We start from the raw sequence: 25,284 nt of genomic DNA on the forward strand, positions 1-25,284 counted from the left end.
AGACTAGGTGTGTGGATGGAATGATTTCCATCACCAGCAGAATAAAATCCCCCGTCTGCACAGGCAAAGAACTGAACTAGTTTGAGTGAACCTGTCCCAACCAAATATGCATAAAATACGTCACACTTTACAATCCATACTTAGAAAAACCAACAAAAAATTCCACTCATACGCATGAATGAATGACAAGTAATTGAAATATTTAATTCGAACTCACTCATAGAACTTAGTTCAATAACACAGTTCAAAAAGGTTATATTGGTTTGAACTTCCGTTAAAATATGCGCTATGGGAATTACGCGGTAATTGCTGTACAGTAATTTACAGTTGTAATAATAATGAATTAACAACGGAATTATGAAAAATAAACTTATTGCTTGTATTGTATTGTGTGGTGACCATTTTCCGTGTAGCTGTATGACAAGGAAATTGGAGGTATATTAAGGTGCTACTAATGTGGGCAATTTATTAAGAACTGCGGGTTTGGTCAATATAGGGATATAGAGTAGCCTAAGTACAATACATAACTAACTGAAAAGTAAATTTTCCAAAACTTTCTAATAGTGAAACATTTTCTTACAGAAGTTTAAACAGCTTTTTTGAAGCTACACTAATTGTGATGTTTGGCTATCAATCACGCTGAAACTACTAAACGGATTTTGATGAAATTTGGTATACAGACAGGGTATGAGCTGACTTGATAAGATACTTTTTATCCCACAAGAACGCGGGCGAAACCGCTGGCAGAAGCTAGTATTTAACATAACAATTATGAGTTTATGACTCACGAGAATTATATTATACAAAAATAGTTTCCTATAATTATCCGTCCAGTTTTAAATTGTGGCCTCCACCACCGCGACTGCCAAATATTGACATTATTTTATATTAAGAGATGCAAATGAAGATGCGGCCTACGACGGAGCACGTCTGCTCATAAGCAACCGAATGAAAAAGTTATCAGGAAACACAGACTCCAACAAAGAATAGCTGGTGATCAACCAAGAGATTTAAACAAGAACATCACACTCAACAGTACTTACAACTACTAGACAAAGATCATTTAAGAACACAACAATGTAACAAAACTGTGTCCTCAAAACCCAAGTCACCCTAATTGAAATATAACCCTCCACGGTCACTTATACCCATCCCGTTATTTGAGCGCCATCAACCCTCAGAAGTCAACGCAAGCCACGCGCTTGCCATGGGAACCGAGGGTGGAAAAAATCACGGAGGGTTTAACACCCTAACCGCTGACATATGGTCGTTAAGACCCCGGACGATTTAAGGTTTTGGTTTTGGAGACAATTTGTTAATAGTAGTGAAGAAATACTTGTATTTTGTTTATACTAAGCTATTCGAATTACCTATACCTAAGTTATAAGCAAGGGGTGTTGTATTCGTACAAGGTAACGCTCATATATTAATTGAGAAAAGCTCTACTAGTTTCGAGTCACACTCGTGAGTAAATCGTGATTTTATAGGTAAGTTAAGTTAGTAGTTATTATAAAAAAGGTAATTAAATTTATGATACTTTTCACATTTATAAAATTCCCATTAATAATTCCAACGTTATTACTGATTATTTTTACCAATAAAAGAATATTTGGATTTATAATTTTACAGAAATCGAACGAATAATGAAATTTACCAACATAAAAACAAGTTATGTCAAAAAAAAGATATAAACTTTTCGAAATATGAAAACACGTCAATATTTTATTTTTTAAATATCAAATGATTTATAGAAATTAACACATTATAAAACATAAAATTTATATTATACATGACATATTATTAAATACGATATAATAATAACTTATTATTAATAACTTATTTGGAATATTTCAAACGTTTTTTGAATAAATTTACATTTAACGACCAATATATGGCCATGGATCATATTACTGAATGACGGTTTGTAAATCCGGTAGTGGCTAGGTATTCAAATTAGAATTATAAATCACTTTATATTTCAAAATGTCATATTTATATTAAATTACATTCATAAGTATGGCAGAGCCATGCTTCGGCACGAATGGGCCGGCTCGACCGGAGTGATACCACGGCCTCACAGAAAACCGACGTGAAACAACGCTTGCGTTGTGTGAGTGAGATAACCGGATGCCCAATTACCCCCCTTTCCAATCTTCCCAATTCTGCGATTCCTCAACTACCCTTATATTTCTAACACCTAAAAAGCCGGCAACGCACTTATAACGCCTCTGGTGTTGTTGGTGTCTATGGGCGGCGCCGATTGCTTACTATCAAGTGACCCGTTTGTTAGTTTACCGGCTTATACCATAAAACAAATAAAAAACAATAAATATGATATAGCCATTACAATGATTCATTTGATGCACTTCTATGACGTCAAAACATGTAAAATATGCAGGAAGCTATAAAAATGTGAATAAAATAGGTACTTATGTTATCAAAACAATGGATGAAGTTTTTATATAATGCACTTATTTAAATAAATATAATATAAATAGCATAATTTATCATATTCTAAATTCCTAGAAATACATAAATTATATAGGTGTACGTACATAAATTAGTGAAAATTTTCCAGTGGACACAGAAATTAAGAAACTTCGATTAACAATCAATATGTAGGTAGTTGCAATAATTTTTAAAACATTCACCGTCGCGTAACCTGCTGATAACTTTATCAGGCATATCATATCAGATGTGTTTTACCAATATACTATGTGGTTATTAGTGTTCATTGATAAATAAGTACACTTGTCATATATTATATGCTTATAATTACAATATAACATAATCTGTGTAAAAAAATCGAATGATAATGTTTTCTTTTTTAATTATTTGACATTGACAGGTAGCCATGTTTGTTTTTTAAATCTGTATCTTTTATTGTTTGTTCTTTATTTAAATTTACGCGGTTAAAAATATTTACAAAATGGTTGAAGTATGTTTTTATTGGTTCTACTTTTTAAGATATGAATAACAGAAAATATTTCTACAATATGGCGATCAAATATATTTTTTTATAACCAATGACATTGTCATTTGCTTAAGTATTTACCAACTGCTTTCAAATGACTTCTTGTATTTGTAATATTTTATGCTAAAAATACATAAACCAACATTTTCTCCTTGGGGTAAAACCATAGAGTTGTGGCGCTAGCTATTCCTCCATATTACAAGACGGTATAAAATCCAGGTCACCATGTTATTTTAAGATGACAAACAAATACAAATGTTTCCTTAAATTATTGCACGGATGACGACATCACTTGCTCTCAAAACTTTAATCTTCTCAAGGAAAACTAATTTAATATTGTTCATAAACATAATTATTATTTCATACACCTTTTTACAATATGACAGGTTGTTGCTATGACATGTGTCATGGCGGTTCTTTACCTATATAGTGAGTATTTTTGGTTATTTTTGCCGTAAACAGAAATGACCATATTGTTTATCAATGATTACTAATTAATCCTTATTAGTTGAATGGTTGTGGTGGTGCAACCGAGTAGGATTTGATTTCCAATTCAGGAAAATATATTAACCTATTCGGTTTCCAATTGCATCGAACCGTTGGTCTCAGCTGTGGTCTCAGGCAGAATGTTCCTTAGCTGGATAAATGCCTCTTACGGGCCAAATGGATGAACGTATATGTTTCCTCAAGTTGGAGACGATTTCAAATTGAAATTTACAAGTTCAGGTTTACTTAGGTATAATGTTTTCCTTCCCCAGTCATGTCTAAATAAATTAATCTAACTAATAATGTTCAATATATTAAAAGTAGTTTTTACTAGTCATAAAGGAACATACTTTTATAGCATACTACCTTATGCCAGCGTAGAAAAAGTTTTATCACCCAAGTCAGTTCATACTCTGTCTGTATACAATATTTCATCAAAATTCTTTGAGTAATTTCAGTGTCATTGACGAACAAACATCCAAAGAAATAAACTTTCTACAATATTAGTGTGATATGGTGGAGTACCACTAAGAACCATATTTTAAAGCTGTTTTTAATATGATAGACAATTATCATATGTCCTTAGCCACAATGTACAATTCTATTGTCTATAAGTGTGTGTTCAAAATGTGAATCATTTTGACTCAAGTTTAGTAATAATTGTACTATCTTACTTTATTCTAGACTTACGTAGAAATAAAGAATGAATATTCTTTGAATGGCGTTATATCTAAGCGTAGTAATATTGGTAATATTCCATGTACTCAGTACCAGGAAAAAATACAGTTTCGGAAAAAAGTAGGTATATTACACATTTATTGTTATAGACATACAATCAACTCACCATGTCACAAATTATGTTTTTATTTATGTAAAATGTACACATATAGGAAATATGAATTTGCTCGCCGAAAGACTGCTGAAGTTATTTCGCTAAATATTGTAGGTACAAATCTTATGAAATAAAAGGCAGTACTTTTTTAAATAGGTCGATGTTTAGGCGTGTGATACGTCCTACGATGGAACAAGTCACTGTATAAGTAACCTATTCAATCAGGAGTTTAAGTCCAAATTGTACCCCTGTGGACACACATACTGGCAAGGAATTCCACTCTTAAGCGGTGAGTAAGTAGGGGAATCACACTAATTATTTACCAGTCCAGCTTACCATCACATTCCGAAACAAACGTCAGAATGCCACAGCCTTCTAATGAATATACCAAGCACTCGCACGAAGCGTGTCACATTGACTAACCGACTTCCCCAAAAGAAGGAGGTTCTCCATTCCGCCGGCATATTTTTTTTATGTATGTAAACCGATTACGTCGAGGTTTATGGTTTGATTTGCGTAATTCTTTTTTTCTTAACAACAAATATAATTTATCTTTATTTATTAACTAGCGGTAGAAGCCAACGGCTTCATAATTCGTCAAAAAGTGTCCCTTGCCTGTATACCAAATTTTATCAGAATCCGTTTAGTAGTTTCAGCGTGATTGACGGACAAAACATCCAAATATCCAAACAAACTTTCACATTTACAATATTAGTGTGATTCACAAAACAAGTTTGATATCTAACCAAAAGTAATCAAACTAATAAACAAATAATATTAATAGTTTATCTGTATATTAATTAACTAAACGATTTATGCTACTGGTTCCTAAATCAAACGTGACGTGTATCACTTTAAACATCACACTTAATCAATAGGCCATGACAACCAATTATTGGACTATGGGCCTCCTTTTTTTCTGACGTCACGATTCACCTGATGGTAAGCAATCGCCGCCGCCCATGGACACCCAAAACACTAAAGGCGTTACAAATGCGTTGTTGGCCTTTTGGGGGTTAGGAATTTAAGTGTTATTGGGGAATTGGAGATTGGGAAGAGGGGTAAACGGGTCTCTCTCCGGTAACCGGTAGGGTTAAAATTACTAGCTCTGCTACCTTCTATTCTAAACAAACTGACTTCAATTCAAACCAGCAACCACAAAAAAACACCAAAACATCATCAATCCGCACAAAAAATCAACTCACACGCACACACCAAAACCGTCCACTTTACAATCGATCCTCTTAAAGATACGTTCTGAAATCATAAGTTAACCATACATATGTTTACATGAAAACGATTGTCCATTTGTTTGTTTGTTCGTATAACATACGAGGGATATTAGCCGTCCACCTGACTGGAATTATGCGAAGCGGCACGATCAAAGGGTTATTGTGCGTCAAGTTATCCCGACTTATACGCAAATGACGTTGCGCGGGCGCACCCGGTGACAGAATTACGCTTGTGCCGCCGCCCTTTTCCTGGTTCATTGTTTTTGAGGATGGGAAGATGTATGGATAAAGGATTATGGGTTTATGTGGTATTTTGTTGGGTGGGTTCATTTTTTTTTAGTTGGTGGGAATCGTTTGAAGCCCTGGTTTAATGTGAAGTTGAGGGATTTAATGTTAAGTGGTTAAGGTGGGGGTGTCAGGTAATAGGTTATTTAGTTTAGACTTGGAAATAGTCTTGTATTTTATAAGAATAGAAGCGTACGGTTTGTATATCACCTATTTTTTCTATTGTAGGACTGACAGAGTCATTTGTATCCGACTTGTAGATTTATTATCATAATTTTAAGATAATAGACACTGCATCTTAATGTAAACATTATTTTCAAACAATGCATACAGTGCTGAGTGTAATGTTTTTGTGAAATAAAATACTTATTTATTTATTTATAATTACTTATTATTAAATTAGTACATTAACCGCCATACTCAGAGTAATTTAATGGTTACTTAACCCAGTCCTTGGCAATTGTTTTAAGAAAATAGTTACTAAAGAATAGTTTGAGTTATCATTGTAACCTCTTCTAAGATCCAGTGATTAATTTAAGTAAAATTCCTTACTTTATGTAATAATTGTTATCATGGCAAAAAATATTTCAAATTGTAATTAGATAATTAGATTAGCACTAATCCACGAACGTAACAGATAATCTATCTGTAGATATAATTTATTATCTTGATTAAGCTACTTACATGTTTTCAAGTAATCATCCTTAAACACACTTTTTTAGTACATGTGTACAATTTTTGTAATAAAATTTGGCAAAAAATATTTATCACAATAAAATTATTATTTTAGATCCATTATTTCCATGTCCATATTCCAATCATGACTGCCTTGTTGGTCGAATGGTTGCAAGTGCGACTGCTGGACAAGGGGTCTTGGGTTCGATACCCGGGTCGGGCAAAGTATAATTGGGCTTTTTCGGTTTTCCGAAAAGTCGTCAGTAGTAGCACCGTGTCTGGAATTGAGTATATGCTGCTGTATAACTCAACCTCTATTACATGGGACTTATAACACAAAATGGTGAGAGGTGAGTGTAAATTGCGTGCCGTAATGTGCATCAATGCCTATCCCTTCAGGGATAAAAGGCGTGACATCGCATCCATATTCCAACCTATACTCCCACAAAACCGTATAACAATCAACTCAGCAATTTAGCAGCAAGAACACACAAACGTAACATTTCGCATTTACAAAGCAAAGTGCTGCGTTCAATGTTCATGTTTCAATCCTACACGTTAAGGGGCTAGGCAGATAACAAGATGTAATTGGTACAACATATAGATATAGCGGAGATACCCTTGAGTGGTACCACTTCAGTATAATGGTACAGATAAAGGTTTAGACCACTCTTGCTGGTCCTATTCGTGATGTGGAGATATTTTTAGATATTTATTTATAGTGTGGAATGTTGAATATTTGTGTGTTAACATGAGAATTTGTTGGGATGAGGTTTTGAGTTGTTTGTGTAGTACATGTAAAGCAGACGCGCTTGCTTTGCGTGTGTGTAGCTTTTTGATATGAATTGTGATTTGGTTTTGAAAATCACATACCTTTTTAGGTGAAGCAATTGAAACAATGTAACCAATAATTGTATTGTGAACCTGATTGAAAAAGACTATCACCTATGGATTTTCTTGGTCGTTCTTCTCCATAGAAATCTACGCTTTGGAACTGGCAAATAGTTTCAATAGAGGACGGACTGATAGACAGATATTTTTAATATTATTATATTTGCTCTGACGTTCTAAAGTGCCTTTCTGGTCTATTTGAAATAAATAAATTTGACTTTGACGGCGATTATTAGTTGGTGTCGTAGGTATGTTTCAAACAGAAATTAAGACATAAGTGGGTATCTAATCAACCGTTAACTTTCTAATATTTATCTTGTACGTAGTTACTTGTTTAATATCTTATATTTCCATACATATTCAAATAACTACACAAGACAACCCGAAAATTAACAACAACAGTACTCATTATAACAATACAATAAATAGAAGGAAAAATACAATAAAAAAAAAATAAACAAATGACGTCAACATTTCCATTTTAAAATTGGAACAGGTCACCTTGAAAGTACAAACTACTAGTGATGCGAAAGATTACAATAACTGAGTAACTGTTATGTTATTAATAAAAATAACGATCGAATCTCTGTTGACATTTGCAGGCGATAACAGGTCACACAAGATACTTTATCAGTTGTACTTACATTAATCATTGTACTTTCTACTTCGCTGTGAAATATTTAAAACATTACGTCATGATGTTATAAATATGTATAATATTATAACCAATGACAGCTGGGTAGGATACTTTGGTATTCTACTTATCACGTTTTCCTCTAAAATTGTACGGGATAAAATGTTCTAGTTATATTATTTCTTAGGTTTAGAAGATTATCAGAGCTAAATAATAAAACATTCTTGAATATAAGCTAAATATTTTTTTATCCACTCGATTTTTTAAACGTTAACTTAAAGCTTTTAACCAAATTGCAGATTCCTGTTAAGAAAACAATAACGACACGTATAACATACAATATTTATTACAAAAATCTAAATTATACGTTGGCTACTTAAAAAAGAAACAACTTATTAAAAAGAACTAAAATTAACTACCATAAACCATTAAAAATTCCTCATCGCCGTCGAGAAGTATGGTGCCCAAAAGACCGGCAGCATTATAGTTAAGTAACCAATAACCATATAACGATATTACCATAATAATAATTCATAACGACTGTTTTAACAAGTATTCGAATAACGTAGTAGCCACTATTGGTTTTAACAAAGTTTTTATTTATTACCCGTTAACAAGTTACATTATAATATATTATATTATGTCAACTCAATTAGTTATATTAGTAATGGATTTATAACTAAAATGCGTAATGATTTAATGAAGTGTTAAAATAATTAATAGCAATTGTTATGCTATTTTAAAATAACAGGTGTTTTATTTGTTTGTTTGTTTTAATTATAATTAAGTTATTTAGCCATTAAATTTTATTACATTACATTTTATTATTACCATGTTTTTAAATTTTTATGAGTTTCCAATATTTCGGCACTGTTGCATAGAAAAATATGTTAAATATCCCGTTTTGAGTTTTAATACTAGTGTTGGTCACTAGTATTAAAACTCAAAACGGGATTTAAAAAAGTTATTTGATTTTAAGTAAATTGAAGTGAAATAAAAATAAAAAGCAACCGTTATACACTTTTCCGAAAAGCATTTGAAATTGTCTTAATTTCTAAGTTATTAGGGGAGGTCTATGTTCAGCAGTGCACGTCTTGTAGCTCACAATCTCTCAAAGAGGATAAGCAGATATTTCGAGGTTAATCACTTTTCACCAGTTAACTTCCATTGTAATAAAGAGTAAAATGATAACAGTTGTAATGCTCTTTTGATAGGTATTTAATTTATTGACGGTTATAAGATAAAAACAGGCTCTTGGCAGTATTCTTTATTTGCTGAGAAAAGCGTACAACACGTTTAGAATATAGCTAAATAGAAAATAGGTATTTGGTGCTACCAAAGCAATTATTATGTTTCAACCAATCTTTCGATTGGGATTCTTGTAAAAAACCTTCCTCAAATTCCTAATTAAAACCTATATGTTTCTTCTTCCTTAAATAAATGGCAAGAACATATTAACATAGTACCAATCACACCTCTAATCCCCAGAGGAGTGGAAGAGTGGTTTTGCACATATTTAATATTAAAACCCTTTTCACCAATAAATGTTGATGAATGATGATCAAGAATAAATCCAATATAGTTAATGGAGTTTCTTGCTCGTTCTTCTCCATTCGAAGCTACACTTTGGAACGAACACCTAGCTTCACTGACGGACAATTTAATTTGACGTTTCAAAAGTGCCTAATAAAGGATTTTTGTAGAAAATGCTTTGACTTTGACTTTGAAATAGGGAATGAGCCCATTACCTAGTGCTTACTCTTGTCAATAAACAAACTAACCGCCGTACTTAGAGTCATTTAATGGTTACTTAACCCAGTCCTTAGCAATTGTTTTCAATACAAAATCGTTACTAAGGAATAGTTTAAGTAATCATTAAATGTCTCTGTGTGCGGCTGTAAAGTAAATAAATGTCACCCCCAAAAAGCCAACCCCACGTCACAACTATCAGAATAATTCCACTACTATAGGTAATTATTAAAGTTATAACTTTAAAGTTATCTCCAACTTGGAGATAAGTAAACAATCAGAGAATATTTAATACATATAAGATAACAGTTTATCGAACTCGCCATTAAGTTAACTTAAGTCGTTGAACAAAAAAATAATTATAATCGAACCGTAACGTGAGCGTTACGGTTAAAACTGTAGATTAGTCATTATTAGTAATTGCTAGAATTCACTCTCGGTATTGCGTTGTTGTGTTGTTAAAAACATACCTAAGTCTGTTTTTATTTAAATATGAACGAATAGAACGTGGTTGGGTGATGAGTAGTGCTAAATATTGAGTGTTATTTATGGGTTAAGCAGTAATATTTGCACCTGTGTTTGTGCTAACATTTTTAAATGAAACTATGAGGTGACCGGCAGGATGGCTGAGAACCAGGTAGCACCGTCATCATCATCATCATCATCATCAATAGCCTTTAAATGCCCACTCTTCTCACACGGAGATTTGACCGAAGCACCGGTGTTTAACAACCCTGAATCGCAGTTTAAAACTGCAATCGCTAACCTATTCGTCACGCGGGAAGATTATAACAAATCTTATGTAGAGGAAGCTCATTGTCTAACAAAGGACTGTTAATGACTACCTTTGCAGGGTATAGTGTTAATAATGTTATGTTTTATTAAAAATCTAAATACTTATTGGAATTAGTATTAGCAAACTGTGGTGAATATGCCTGTTTGAATTCATTATTTTTGATTTTAGGCTACTTTTTTGTTACATATAATTTTGGTAATATATTTTAAATTGATAGTTATTTCAAACTTTATATGTTAAGTATAGATACTGATGACATTGTGATTATATTAGCAGTACTGATTTTTATTATGATATTTTTATAATGAATGAGATTATCAACTAATGTATCTAATAATAAATTATAACAAACTCCATAGATAAAATGTTTAAGAAGTTAACTAAAATAGAAATATAGGTAATAATAACCACTAAACAATTAACAATAAATATAACACTTTATTTACCATTATTGCAAGTTTTATTGGTTTGATGTTAATGTGACAAAGGTTTGATGTGACAAATACTTACTATTTGTCACATAGTTTAAAATATGCATTAAAGGTATACATTTCACCCATTTACTCTTAATTGGTTAATGAAATATAAACATCACAGTGTCTTTGAAATCAACACAAAATATACTAAATTAAATACTTATAGTATCCATTATAGCTAATTTGAAAATTCCATTGTTTAAGATAAACATTTAAAAATACAGATTTGTATAAGAATACATACTCAAAAATAGGTTTTTTATGGAATAGGTGGCAAACAAGTACACAAGTCACCTGATGGTAAGCGATCAACGCCGCCCATTGACACCCACAACACCAGAGGAGTCACAGATGCGTTGCCGGCGTTTTAAAAAGGTATATCATTTGACAGGTTTACATGTAATTCGGTTAATCAAATTTAAGTAATTCTTTTTTATAGTTATAAGGATAATAGGTACTGCTTAGTCTAAAGCTAAATATATCTTTTCAATATGAGTAATGTTAGTTAGACTTCACAAAGTTATTTAACAAGACTTCCTCATATATGTTTACGAGTATTTAATACATGTCTTATTGTATATTATTAACATATAATATTAATATAATTATATAACATTGCACAAATTGCATTGTTATTAACACGGCATAAAAGATAACTTTACATATTTAATTATTACTTAGAATTAATAAGTGATAAAACGTCTGTCAGCTAACTTTATTGTATTAACGTTATATTATAATTTAAGGTAAATTCATTCAATATCTATAAATATACATGCTTACTGCTAATATGTTTTGATATTATTCATAAAACAAGGTTCTTGTTACCCTTATAAAGATACATAAAGAACTTTTCAAGTTACTACTAAAAGTAAACTAAAATTATACTCACGATAAAGTTTGAAATCTGTCAATTATCAAAATGAGTAATCACAACAGATTATACAAAAAAAAAAACATAAACAAAAACTTTTCAAACAAGAACCCGCCAAAAGTTTGAACTTCGAAATTCGAATTGGAAAAAACAAACGAATGTTTCGTTGTTTTTTTAAAACTGTGCAGTTTTACAGTTAGAAAGTGTTGGCAACTTACGTTTCAGTGGTTTGGGGTTACTCTGCTTCCGACGTGACATGTCCTAGCACGGGGCTCGAATCTTTCCCAACATCACACAAACACTCACTACACACGATACTTGTTTGTGAACACTTACACGCGACCGGCTCCGGCAAAGGTCGGAACGCGACTGAATCGGAGGCGTTCACAACCACGTTGGTGCCAATTCGCGAGTTTCTCGAGGGCTGGGTTTAGCTCCGCCCACTTTAGCCCCCCCTCCCCCCTCCGTAGCGCGTAGACCCGTAGCCGCGTAGTCCATTTGCTAAAACTTTTTTTTTATTAATAATTTATTGACAATTATTGCTAGTGCATTGTCGACGGTATGAGGAAATTATTGTATGTTAGTTTAATTGTTTTCAATTATGGAACGTCCTTTTCTGAGTACTGGGATCTCCAGTCTGCGAAGCTTGAAGATCGAAGCCTTTCAAGAAGTGGAGGACTGTTGATCTATTTCTAAGCTGTTAAAATAAGAGTCCCGTAAGTGATGTTATTCCGAAGTATTCCACAGGTTACCTGCACACTTAGTCTAGATAAAATTAGAAAGGTTGATGATGACGCGTGTAACTACGCTGTCTTGGGGGTAGTTATAAATTTTGAACATAGAATGGGGAATTTGAGGCTGTTTGTCTTTTTCACTAGTGATCTATGCACATAGTAAGATGACGAAAGGTAATGACGGCCGAGTATGTGAATATTACGCACAATTTTGGTGGGTAGTCGTAATTTTTTTTATCTATTCTTGATTTGATTCAGTTAAAACGGTGCAGTTTTAAAAACCGTAAATCGTAAGGTCACTTGCATGTGGGAGAACCATGCTTCGGCACGAATGTGTCGGGTTGACCGGAGTGAAACCGACGTGAAACAACGGTTGCATTGTGTGAGTGAGGTTACCGGAGGCACAATTACCTCCCTTCCCAAACCTCGATTGCTCAACATCCCTTAAATTCCTAACCTCCATAAGGTGGCGACGCACTTGTAACGCCTCTGGTGTTTCGGGCGTCCATGGGCGGCAGCGATAGCTTACCATCAGGCGATCCGTCTGCTCGTTTGCCGGCTTATACCAGAACAACAAAACGCAAGCGTTGTTTCAAGTCGTCTTTCTGATGACACTCCGGTTGAGACGGCCCATTCGTGCCGAAGCATGGCTTTCCCGTACTTATAAATGTAATGTTTATAACTGTTGTAAAACTAAACGTTAGTTATTAAATACATTTTGTAAAAATAAAAAAGGTTTTCTTGAAGACGAACAAAAAATCTATTGAAGAAATACAAATAACTGTTACCTACATACGTACTATACGTAAGTAAGTACTAACCCTTGCTTTAAGTAATATTTTAACTAAATAAAAAGTAAAGTTGTAACTTGCTCTCGGCATGTTTTGCAGGTGACCATGAGCACCATTTGATCTGATGGATGAAGGTGCGGATTCAAAACCTACCAACAGCAAGTACCAATGAGACTTATAGTATTATAGATTATTTAGAAACCACTGACAAACGGTAAAGGAAAACATCGTGAGAAAACCTGGGCTTATAATTTCTTATTATATGTAAGTTTGAAATTATGAACACGCAATGAGCAAACGTCGTGATTAATGCTCAAACCTACTCCATGGGAGAAGATGCTTTGGTCAATAGTGGCCATTATTAGGTTGTTGATGGTGTATAGTGTCAAAGTCAAAGTCAAAGCATATATTTCAATTAATCCTAAATAAGGCACTTTTGAAACGTCAAATTGAATTGTCCGTCAGTCTGTCTGTCAGTGAAGTTAGACGCTCGTTCCAAAATGTAGCCTCAAATAGAGAAGAACGAGCAAGAAACTCCATCGTTACTCTTTTCAAAAAATGTTTTTACAATATCTCTGATACATTATTATTTGATCATTTACCTATTGTATATATATGTAGGAACCATGTAACGACAATACGACGTCAAAACTATGGGACAATAAAACCAATTTGTAAGGAATATAAAATAAAATAGCGGGTTGTTTCAAACATAGTGCCCACATATGTACACTTACAAAATGCTTCTATACAAATAAAAAATAATCTTTAATTTAATTTATCAAATCAAAAAAATTACTGCTTGATGCCACAGGATCCCTAGACTACATTGGAATAAATTAATATTTTAAGTTAACGTGTAACTAGTGATCGTATTAGAGCATTGTCTAGTGTTGATCGCTTATGGCTAAAATTAATAAACCCCTCAGATTGTTTAAAAATTAAAAACAGAGATCGGTCCAGAGTTAGGTTTAGATCAAGATTAGTTACTTATTTTGGTTGTTACGTGCTTACCATCAAGGGATCCATCCAGCCAAAAAGTCCCGTCAAAATCAGTCCAGCCATTTCGGAGATTAACCCTAACAGACAATCAGACAGACAGACAAAAATTGTAAAACATTATTTCAGTGTATTTGTTGTATGTGTATTGTAAATGATAAATGATATTTATTTTTGCCATAAATTGCTATTTTAGCAAACAATGTAGGTAACTCTTTTACAAGTCATTCTCTTAAATAACTAGATGAGGCGAAGAGGCCAGGAGATATTAATTTGCATGTAGTAAAAAGTAGTGATTTCAATATTACAAACAGACACTCCAATTTTATTTATTACTCTAAATAGATTAGTAATAACTTCTCTACTACCAACACTTTGGATCAGTAAAACTCATGTATTTCTGACGTTGGTAGCGAAATATGTAGAATATTTTTGTAAATAGTTCTTTTTTACCTATATAAAATGTTGATTTAAATAGGGTAGATGTCTGATTTTTATTTGAATGCCCGTCTTCTATTTTTTTTTAATTTTTATTTAGAAAAAGGTTTTAATCGCAGAGCGATTATGCCAACCATGTAGTTTTACAAAAAAGGGAAAATATTTGATTCTATGACCTTAGCTTAATTAACTCAAGGAACAAAATACATAACTTAACAGCGCCCGTCTTCTATATTATTTTAAAACATTAGTTACTCATGCTCAAATCGCTGCAGCTTCCCTACCAAGGTACGCAAGTAACCTGAACCGTACCCGTACCTAGTAATATTGTAATAAAAATATTCGTGAAAACTTTCGATTACATTTATTTTTTTATTATTTATTAATTAATTTTATTAACATACATCAAGTGGAATTTGAGTGCATGTTTGACGTGGTGGCTGGGCAACTGGCTGCTGTGCAACGTGCAGTGGGTTCGATTTCCGCACGGAGAAACTCTTTGTGTGATCCACAAATTGTGGTTCTAACTGAAACTAAAGTCTGGGTGTCATGTGCATGTGAACTGGTATGTTTGTAAACGCATCCACGACACAGGAGAAAATCCAAGTGTGGGGCAACGTTTTTTTTTTAAATAAGGAGAAATAAACCTATGGAGTTTCTTGCTCGTTCTTCTCCATAGGAATCTACACTTTGGAACGAGCAAATAGCTTCACTAGAGGACTGACCGACAGACAGACGTTATTAATATTATTATATTTGCTTTGACGTTCAAAAGTGCCTTTCTGGTCTATTTGAAATAAATGATTTTGACTTTGACTTTGACTTTGACCTGGTCGAAGGTGAGTCTCGAGATACCGTGCTAAGCTGTCGGGCGTTTTGCGACCACTCGACCAGCGATTCATTTAGGTAGGTACCCTACATATTTAAAATTGCTTTTTTTACTAAATAACCTAAAATGAAAGCGTGACTAATGACGTAACAAACATGCTATCTGTAGCACCGTAGCATTTGCTACGACTTTTGCTACGCCGCCTACACCGTTACTCCTGCTGTTATTCAAAAATGTATTTTTGGAATATTTGAACTTGAACAACTCAAATTATGGTTGTTTATGAGAACTTAAACTGCGTAAAAAAACATTTTTGCACAATGTTCCCATCAAGTAAAAATTTTAATAAGAAAAAAATTAGGTAATAAATTACTTGTTGTCAATGTTTCACCAAGCTGTTATTTTAATAAGATAAAATATAGACGATAAATAACGATAAAATATTAATTTGTGGTGGTAGTAAAATTAATATTTTCAAGCATGCTTACCGATTGAAATTACTTTAAACAAATGTAAAATATATAAGTATTTCATGGTAATAATTTTTGACAGTAGTTTTATGTAACTGATGCGCTTGAAGGTAAGGCAAACTAAAATAAAAAAAAAATCACAAGCTATACGCTGCGGACGATTCATATGATTCGTAGATTGACTTTAAAAAATGACGGAGATTCTCAGTTTGTCTCTCGATAATCTCGCGATTGGCTGAAACGAATTTCATGTGGTTTTTAGAAGTGTGTTTACACTTAGAAGCAAGTTTTGTATTAGAAACTTGAAAAAAAACGGAGGTTCTCCGGCTGGTTTTCTTTTCGTAATTTAATGAAAATGGTTAAACTTGGCGCATTACATATTGACATGTTTTATAAACAATACCATATTTTATTCACCGTGTGAAATACCCATAATAACAACATACAAAGCAAAGCAACGCGTCGTGCTGGCCTAGAGACTTAAGACGCTTCTCATGCATGAGATTTTTTTTTCAGAATTCTAGTTACATTTATTTGTTCTCTACGGACCCTTGGTCCGTGCCCTTGTCATATAATTTTTTTTTTCAAGAAATCGAGTCAATATACTTACTACGTTGTACACTACAATTAACCACAACTAAAAATTATAACAAAAAATAAAAATACTTACGCATTAACATTTGTTTTTTTTTTATGTTAGAATGTGGGTTCGAAACCTACCAACTGCATGTACTAATGTGACGTTTTCCGAGTTAGGTATATGTAAGTTCTAAGATTACTTAGACAACACTGACAAACGGTGAAGGACTACATCGTGAAGAAACCTGGGCTTATAATTACAAATTATATTATAAGTTTGAAATCGCCAACCCGCATTGAGCAAGCGTGGTGATTAATACTCAAAACTTCTCCGTGTGAGAAAAGGCCTTTGGTCAGTAGTGGCCACTTATAGGCTGTTGATATGATAGGAAGCAAAGTAAAGCGTTAAGTATCACTGTTGGTAACGCCTTCTAGAAAATGGGCGTGTCTTACATTTTCTTATTCAAATGCGATTTGTTCAGTATTACTTATTCTTTGTTACGTCACGCCTTTTAACCCCAAAGAGGCAAGCAGACGTACACATTACTGCAGTAATGTCACTGTACAGTGTACACCCGCTTTTGTTTGTGTTGTAAATCCCAGGGCTGGGCTCGCTGTTATAGCAGCGGTAAGTCCCGTCTTTGAGGAGTGGCTAGAGAGGCGTCACGGCGTCCTCACCTACCGCCTGACGCAGGTGCTTACCGGACACGGAAGTTTCGGTAGGTTCCTGTTTCGGATTCGGCGGGAGGAAACGCCCGGGTGTCGGCATTGCGTGGATCACCCGGAGGACACGGTGGAGCATACAGTAGCGGTGTGCCCTGCATGGGCTGAGCACCGCCGTGTCCTTAGGGATGTGATCGGTGACGGTGACCTCTCGCGTCCGGCTTTGGTTCAGGCCATGATGCGGAGCGAGAGGGAATGGGACGCCGTCTCCTCCTTCTGCGAAGCAGTCATGCTAGCTAAGGAGGAGGCGGAGCGCGTGAGGGAACGATCCTCCTCACGCCCCAGCCGCCGCAGAAGACACTCCGGGCGTCGGGGATCGCGTGACGATCTCCGGCCACCGTAAGTGCGGGTCTGCGGACGGCGAGCAAGGGTAGCTCGCCGCCCGACCAGAACCAGACCCGTGCGTACGGCGCGTCGCGTTCCGCGCGCGCCTCAAAGAGCCAGACCACCACAGATGGGGCCCAGTAGGGCTGATGCCTGATCCGGAGCTGCGGACAACGTAAAAGGTTACCGGGGCTCCGGCTCAAAGCAGGAGAAGGAACGGGGTGGTTTTTAGTCAGTAAGAGTCTGACACTCCCTCCCGCCTCACCCAAGGCGGGAGAAGTCATTGGATGATTTTCCCCCTCAAAAAAAAAAAAAAAAAAAAAAATGGGGGTGAGCCTATTGCAATATACTGGATACAATTCCAGACTACATGCTATTAATGAGAATTTCCGGAAAACCGAATAAAGCCCAGTAATACTTTGACCAACCCGGGAATTGAACCCTAGACCCATTGCCAGCAGTCGCACAATTCACAAATTGATGTTCTATCTGGATCTAGATATGAAACCAGCTACTTTCGCGTCGTTTCACCCGCTCTGCTCGGTTCTTATTGATCATAGCGTGGTCATTTATAGCCTATAACCTTTCTCGATAAATGCGCTATCCAACACAAAAATAATTATTCAAACCGGACCAGTAGTTCCTGAGATTAGCGCGTTCAAACGAACAATCAAACAAACAAACTCTTCAGCTTTATATATTAGTAATATATATATATAGATATAGATAGATTCAGCTTTATATATTAGTATAGATAGATTTTAGGTAGGTAATTTTTATTCCACGGAAACGCGGTTGAAGCCCTTGGCAGAAGCTAGTAATACTCGTATCTACATTACGGATAAGTTTTATTTCTTTAATTACTGTCTGTCCACCTTATGGGGTTAGCGCTTGGTTCTGCTAAAAATTGTCTGCCCATCGACTGCCAGCTCTGACCACTGTCACAATATTTTTGCTTGTTTATATTTTTGGACCAAAGTAAGTATATGAGTCTTAATTTTTTATTTCCTATTGTCATTTAGTCCCCATTTCTATTGTCATATGTATGTTTGCCCGCCAGTATCTTGCGACGGGCTTGACCGATTTTGATGTGGTTTTTGGAAAAAAATATTTATATTTTGCGTTTGACTTTTAATGAAACTCACATTCTAGCCATGAATTATTACAATCTCGCAAAATATCTAGCACTATACAGTATGGGGAAACGTAAATTAACTCTTACGAGTTAATTTAAACCACATACCTGATTGTTATCATTCATCAGCTGAAAATTTACGAAAAATGAGCGAAATAGTATATTTTTGGTTTTCGTTGAAATATTTTGTTGTATTATGCTTCTGTAATAGTAATACTTGTAGTTTCATTTAAATCATATGACTGATCTTCATACTGTATAAAATAGTAGTAATAATGCTACAGAAAAGAAAATGATTATAACTCTTTTTTAACTTTATTTTATAATTTCAGCATTCATGAAACTTTTGTTAGGAATAAAACCAAACAGTAGCGCCACCTATGTGTTTCAATACATATTATGTACCAAGCTCTTTATACCTACGCCCTTCAAACCCGGATAACGGTGTTGGTACTCTCAACGCGTAGGTATGGTCGCAGTTCACATCCTTTTCGATAGATGGCGGTGTGATCGAATGAGATATTTATAACTTTGCATTAAATGCGACTATTATAATGTAGTTTTAAACGAAAAAAGTATTTTGTTTTGCTTCTCAGAAAAAATGGGTTTTAATAATGGTCTATACTGCCTGAGGGCGATCTGTTGTTTGAAAGAAAGCTGTATGTTGATAGTTCAAAAGCTCAGCTCAGTTCAAAAAAAAGCTTTCTATTAGATTTCATAATTTTTAAACATGGTTTTTAGTAAGCGATATAATTTAAATAACTTTACTTATTAGTATTCCCATATGATAAACTTTTAAACGATAGCTTACACCACAGCAGTAATATTTCTTATTTAGTTCCACTTTACTCCAAGAGATGTCACTGTGCAGTGACGTCATTTTCTGAATGGCGGTGTCAAGATTCTCCGGTGTTTGGTTGGGTCGCTCGCTCGGCTCGTCTAACGCTAACTCTGGTTTCCCTTCAAAACGCATAAATCTTTCGCCTTTTACTAAAGATTTCCGTGGAGGGGAACACTCAAATGAGTCTATAATATTTTTTGAAAGACTTCGCTTCGGCGGAGTTTATACTTCCTTGAAAATTAATAGTATGTTCTTGTTCACTAATGTGAGTATACTAATGTACAAGAATAAGAATAACACACAAAATAAATTGTATAAGACTATTATTGAAAGCTCTTTATTTATCGAAGTCCTGTAGCAATAGCAAAACTCTCATTTTATGCATATTGTATACTAAGCACTAACAGGACCCAAGAAACATCTGCATTTAGTTCCTTCTTAGTTCATAATAGACGTGCTATAATGAAAAAAAAAAAATGCACCGAGCTATATTCTTTTATTATTTTTCAAGCGAATTATGTAGTTACATATATTTTGTTCCGATGCTATACGGTTTGAATTCATTTATTTCTTAACAATTACTACAGTTATTAGCAATTAACTAATAGCTATACTACAATTCCCAATTTCCGATTCCCCAACAACCCTTAAATTCCTAAAGGCCGGCAACGCACTTGTAACGCCTCTGGTATATGGGGTGTGTACAGTGTATTGGTGGCGACGATTGCTTACCATGAGGTGATTCGTTTGCTCGTTTATCGGCTTAAATTATAAAAAAAAAAACATTGAAACTGGACGTTACTAGCAGAATGGGTGAAGAACAAAATAAACTTTATACTACCTGACTCGACCCCTGAAGTACACCTGCCCTTAGTTCCTTTTCATCTCAATAGATGTCACTATGCAGTGACGTCATTTTCTGAATGGCGGTGTTAAGATTCTCCGCCGTTTGGTTGGGTCGCTCGCTTGGCTCACTTTACGCTAACTCTGGTTTCCCTTCAAAACGCATAAATCTTTCGCCTTTTACTAAAGATTTCCGTGGAGGGGAACACTCAAATGAGTCTATATTATTTTTTGAAAGACTTCGCTTCGGCGGAGTTTATACTTCCTTAAAAATTAGAATATTGGTAATACACCTATCAACCACCGTAAGTCCAAACTTAAAGGTGCAATTGTCCACTTCAACATAAATGGAATAAGGGCTAACAATAAGATGCGTTGCAAATTTTATTGAACGAAAGAACGTACAGCAAACGTGAAAAAGACCGCCTATTATTTTAATCAAAGCAAAACACAAACAGACCGACTATAAATAAAAATCATTATTGTTCTTCATGTTCTCTTGTCTTCGCCCACAACAATAAATAAATCAAAATATATTCCATAATATAGCCAGAATACATTATTTTCAACAATTTTCTTTTTATTCTGGTGTGTAGCGTGGTTAAATAACTTGATGAAATGATACTGAAAACTGTAAAGGTTGAGACTTGATTGTAAAATATTAATGTTATAAAAGTCTTTATCTGATGCTACTTTTTCGTCCTGTATTAATACAGTTTACTACTTACAAAGTATTCTACCTAAAGGTTGATTAACTAGTTTTAAGTATAAAAATTTATATAAAAAGCTCAATTAAATAAGAGGTGTCCATTCTTATTAGACAGTATTTCTTATGTGTGCTCTTCATGTTTCAGTAGGAACCTTTAAACGCAGTAAAATACTGCATGTATGACTGACTGACTGAAATATAATAGATTTGGCAACTTGAAGTGAAATCATTGAATGAATACAAACTTCTGAGACCGTATGAATGGGGTTACGTTCGTACGCCGCAAGTTACACCACCTGTGGTGCCGCGGCCATATTCCCCCGTCTAGTTCCGCTGGGGCCCGATAGATGTCACTGTGCAGTGACGTCATTTTCTGAATGGCGGTGTTAAGATTCTCCGGTGTTTGGTTGGGTCGCTCGCTCGGCTCAGTTTGCGTTAACTCTGGTTTCCCTTCAAAACGCATAAATCTTTCGCCTTTTACTAAAGATTTCCGTGGAGGGGAACACTCAAATGAGTCTATAATATTTTTTGAAAGACTTCGCTTCGGCGGAGTTTATTATACCTTAAAAATATAGAAGCTTGGAAAGCTTTATACTGAAGCCACAAGCAGCAACTCGCTTCAGTACAAACTACAAACAATTTAGTTTATAAACATTTAACTAGGATTCGAACCTCTGTCAATCTAATTATAATTATAATCGGTACTTATAGCTGAAATGCTACGAATTACGTTGAACATAAAACATCAGCAATATAACTGATTGTAGCTAACGCCTTAAGTTTTATTTATTTACTAACTAAAAACCATCCCGTTCTTACTCCTGCCCTTCGAGCCGGAGCCCCGGTAAATCCTCTAGGTAGTCCGCAGCTCCGGAGTACTACAATATTAAATTAATCAAAACAACACAGCAATATGTATTTCTGTACATTTGCTATAACCAAACGTTAAGGCGCTTTAACACCAATCTTGGTGGCCACAAACTGAGACATGTTAAAGGTGGCAGGGAAACGCTGGATGCAGGTTGCTCCCAACCGGTTGATCTGGAAATCATTGGGGGCGGCCTATGTTCAGCAGTGGACGTCTTATGACTGATAATATATGTTGAACAGGATACCATTTATTTATTTAGTAGAAAAAAACATGCTTAATTTTACAGCTTAAGCCAATACAATTAAAGCGATGTATTAGACAAAAAACGTACAATAATTTTATTTACTTAAAATCAATGTTGATTTACTTTTACAAATAGTGTATTTACTCATGTATTTAAGGTACTTTCTTCTTTCCTTGTATGAGTTCTGTTACTTATAATAATTATAATTCCCTTATGACAATAATTTTATCAAAAGCTCTGCTTTTATATGTACATATTAACGTAATATGTAGTAAACCATACGTAGTTTCCTGTTTGTGCTCCACAGATATCATTTAAATACAACCACAATGAAATACAAATATTGTGTAATTTACACAATAATATCATAAATTAGTAATTCAATCATTTCATTCTATAGTATATGAAAAGTCCCCACATTGAATTAATCTGGGAATTAACCAAGGATTCATGAGGCATTAAAACAAAAGTACCCATTTTACTTTTACAAAAGTACTATACTTTTGTTCTAATACAAAATTCATTAAAATAAACAACGATTTTCTAACAGTACTGAATCTCAATATAGACAATGGCGTCATCAAAAAATAAAAAAAAAAATAAGTATGATGACGGAGTACTTAGTCCGTCAGTTAACTACCGTACTTGTAAAGTAAAAAAAAAACATTAAAGAATCTCAACAATAACACAGAATACTACGTAAAACAAAGAACTACAGTTATCAGACCCATAGAGGAAAAATTGCATCAAAATATCAAAATAAAACACAGTCGTGTTACACCCACCTTTTGCACTACATAAAGAACTGACCGGTCAACGGACACACCCTCACACACATGTCAAACACACACAAGCACAACATGCGCGTGGGCAAGTCACACGCATAGTGTGCAGCGATGCAAGACCAGTTTTATGCGGTTTCGAGTTTTTTCCTTATACTGGCATACATGCAGCATTATGCAGTTTCAAAATGTAATACTTTGGACAAGGATTCTAGGGTTTCCTGTTCATCATTTCTTGAGGATAAGTAAGCTCGTTACAGGACTGCTGAAGACGCAGTTGACTGGTATTTTTTTTGTCTCAGAATTAAGGTATTTTGTGGTAGATGTGTTCTTGTCCGAGTCCGACCGAAAAGCGGTTCGCCAACGCAGTTGTCACCAATTGATCGATCGAACGTTTGATTGGTGTAATAATACTTACCCATTTGTTAGGGCGGGAAATCACCAATAACTTCTCCCACATTGGGTGATCGAGAGGGAGTGTCAGACTCTTACTAATTAAAACCACCCTATTCCTACTCCTACTCTTCGAGCCCGGTAACTCTCTAGGTAGTCCGCAACTCCGGGGTAGTAACATCCTCAAAAAACTTCCAGCTAGGTGCAGTCACGATTTTCGTGTGGCTGACATACATAGTAACAGTAGTTGAATGAGAAAACGCTGAAAAACTGAGTAGATAAGTATCATTGTTACTAAAAACATTTAATGTTAATTAAACTATTCCTTAGTGAGGATTTTGTTCTGAAAACAATTGTTACGTGCTGGGTTAAGTAATCACTAAATGACTCTGAGTACCGGCGATTAGTAGCCCTTTTGCAGACGTAAAGATCATTCAAGAGTGTGGCGGTAAGTTAGTAATTTAAAGTTAGGACAGTTTCAGACATGTTCAGTATTTTGATGATAGTCTGGGTATTATTTCACTAATTAAGTATCAGTTATCACACTGATTAGAGATAACAGCTATAATTAAAGCCAAGGACGTTGTCGGAAGCGAAATAATTAATTAATTGATTTTGACAGGTTTTGTTTAAAACCAGGAGTAATTAAGTGTGATTATAAATAAATAATTGAGATATAATAAATGGTAATACCATAAGGACACGTAATGACTTTGTCGGTGATAATATGTATTACATTTTTTAAAGCATTAACTGCAGAAAAAAACTGTTGAAGGCAAATCCTCCGCTAAGCGTCGGACACCAGACACCGACATGGCGATTTCTTTTGTAATACCGAAGGAGAATCTTTAAAGAATATTAGCCTAACTTTTTTGGAGAAAGACTCGGGACTCTTGGAAGAGTGGGATACTTACCTGATACATTAAAACCACGCCAATGGTCAATATCTGCGCTAAATCCTTTTAATAGGGTCGACGTTTGGCCGCTATCTCGCCTGGTAGTAAGTGATGATGCGGCCTACAATGCAGTCTGCCCATTAGCAACCTATTTGTTAAGGCCTTGAAGACACCTAGGAAGTCTCGCGATGGGTTAAGTATTTTTAAACATTTTCAGTTTTCATAAAATTCTCAGTACCACGGAGTCTGGAAATGTGCCCGCTATATGGACTTTTTAAGGAGGGAAAAGCGAGAAGCGAAACGGAGTGTCATACTCTTATTGATTAAAAACCGGCCAAGCGCGAGTCGGACTCGCCCATGAAGGGTTCCGTAGCAGCAAGTAGATGACATAATATAAAAGTTGTAAAATAACTTGGTTTTACATAGTGTTTGTATGAACGACAAAGTTATATTTGCGGTTTTTGAAAATGTTTTATTTCTTAAAAACGTATAATGATATCTCGTTCAAACCAATTTTCGTTGTTAGTTTCTATTGAAATCTACAGCATATATTTTTTTCAGTTTTCTCACTCTCTTATTTTAAAAGTTAGAGGGGGGGGGACACTCATTTTTTCACTTTGGAAGCGTCTAACTTTCCAACTATTGATTTTGGCGAAAAGTGGTTTTAGGAACATTAATGTCTTTTTTAAAGACCTATCCATAGACACCCATCACGGATATGTTAGCTGAAAAAAAATTTTTTTTTAATCAGTTCCATATATGGAGTGCCCCCCTTTAAT

General features: G+C 34.7%; 2 protein-coding genes and 3 non-coding genes across 7 annotated transcripts in view; 4 read left to right on the plus strand and 1 right to left on the minus strand.

The window, feature by feature from the left end:
• The window catches only part of LOC118273222 (zinc finger protein ush), a 196,856-nt gene extending 184,568 nt beyond the window's left edge, over nucleotides 1–12,288 (minus strand). The window contains exon 1 of one of the 3 annotated variants that reach the window (XM_050696172.1): nucleotides 12,123–12,288. In XM_050696172.1, coding sequence (XP_050552129.1) covers nucleotides 12,123–12,162 — 40 coding nt within the window. In that variant the 5' untranslated portion in view covers nucleotides 12,163–12,288. The remainder of the gene's footprint in view (nucleotides 1–12,122) is intronic. The other 2 variants (XM_050696181.1, XM_035590081.2) reach the window with 2 other exon arrangements.
• The window catches only part of LOC118273121 (endonuclease/exonuclease/phosphatase family domain-containing protein 1), a 262,956-nt gene that overhangs the window by 70,879 nt on the left and 166,793 nt on the right, over nucleotides 1–25,284 (plus strand). The window lies entirely within an intron of this gene.
• On the plus strand, nucleotides 19,873–19,991 carry LOC118273760 (U5 spliceosomal RNA). The gene has a single exon (XR_004783432.1). It is a non-coding gene; the product is annotated as a U5 spliceosomal RNA (small nuclear RNA).
• On the plus strand, nucleotides 20,750–20,868 carry LOC118273765 (U5 spliceosomal RNA). Its single transcript, XR_004783437.2, has one exon. It is a non-coding gene; the product is annotated as a U5 spliceosomal RNA (small nuclear RNA).
• Nucleotides 21,756–21,874, plus strand: LOC118273759 (U5 spliceosomal RNA). The gene has a single exon (XR_004783431.1). It is a non-coding gene; the product is annotated as a U5 spliceosomal RNA (small nuclear RNA).

The sequence above is a fragment of the Spodoptera frugiperda genome, chromosome 1, assembly GCF_023101765.2.
Source record: "Spodoptera frugiperda isolate SF20-4 chromosome 1, AGI-APGP_CSIRO_Sfru_2.0, whole genome shotgun sequence".
Lineage (NCBI taxonomy): Eukaryota > Metazoa > Arthropoda > Insecta > Lepidoptera > Noctuidae > Spodoptera > Spodoptera frugiperda.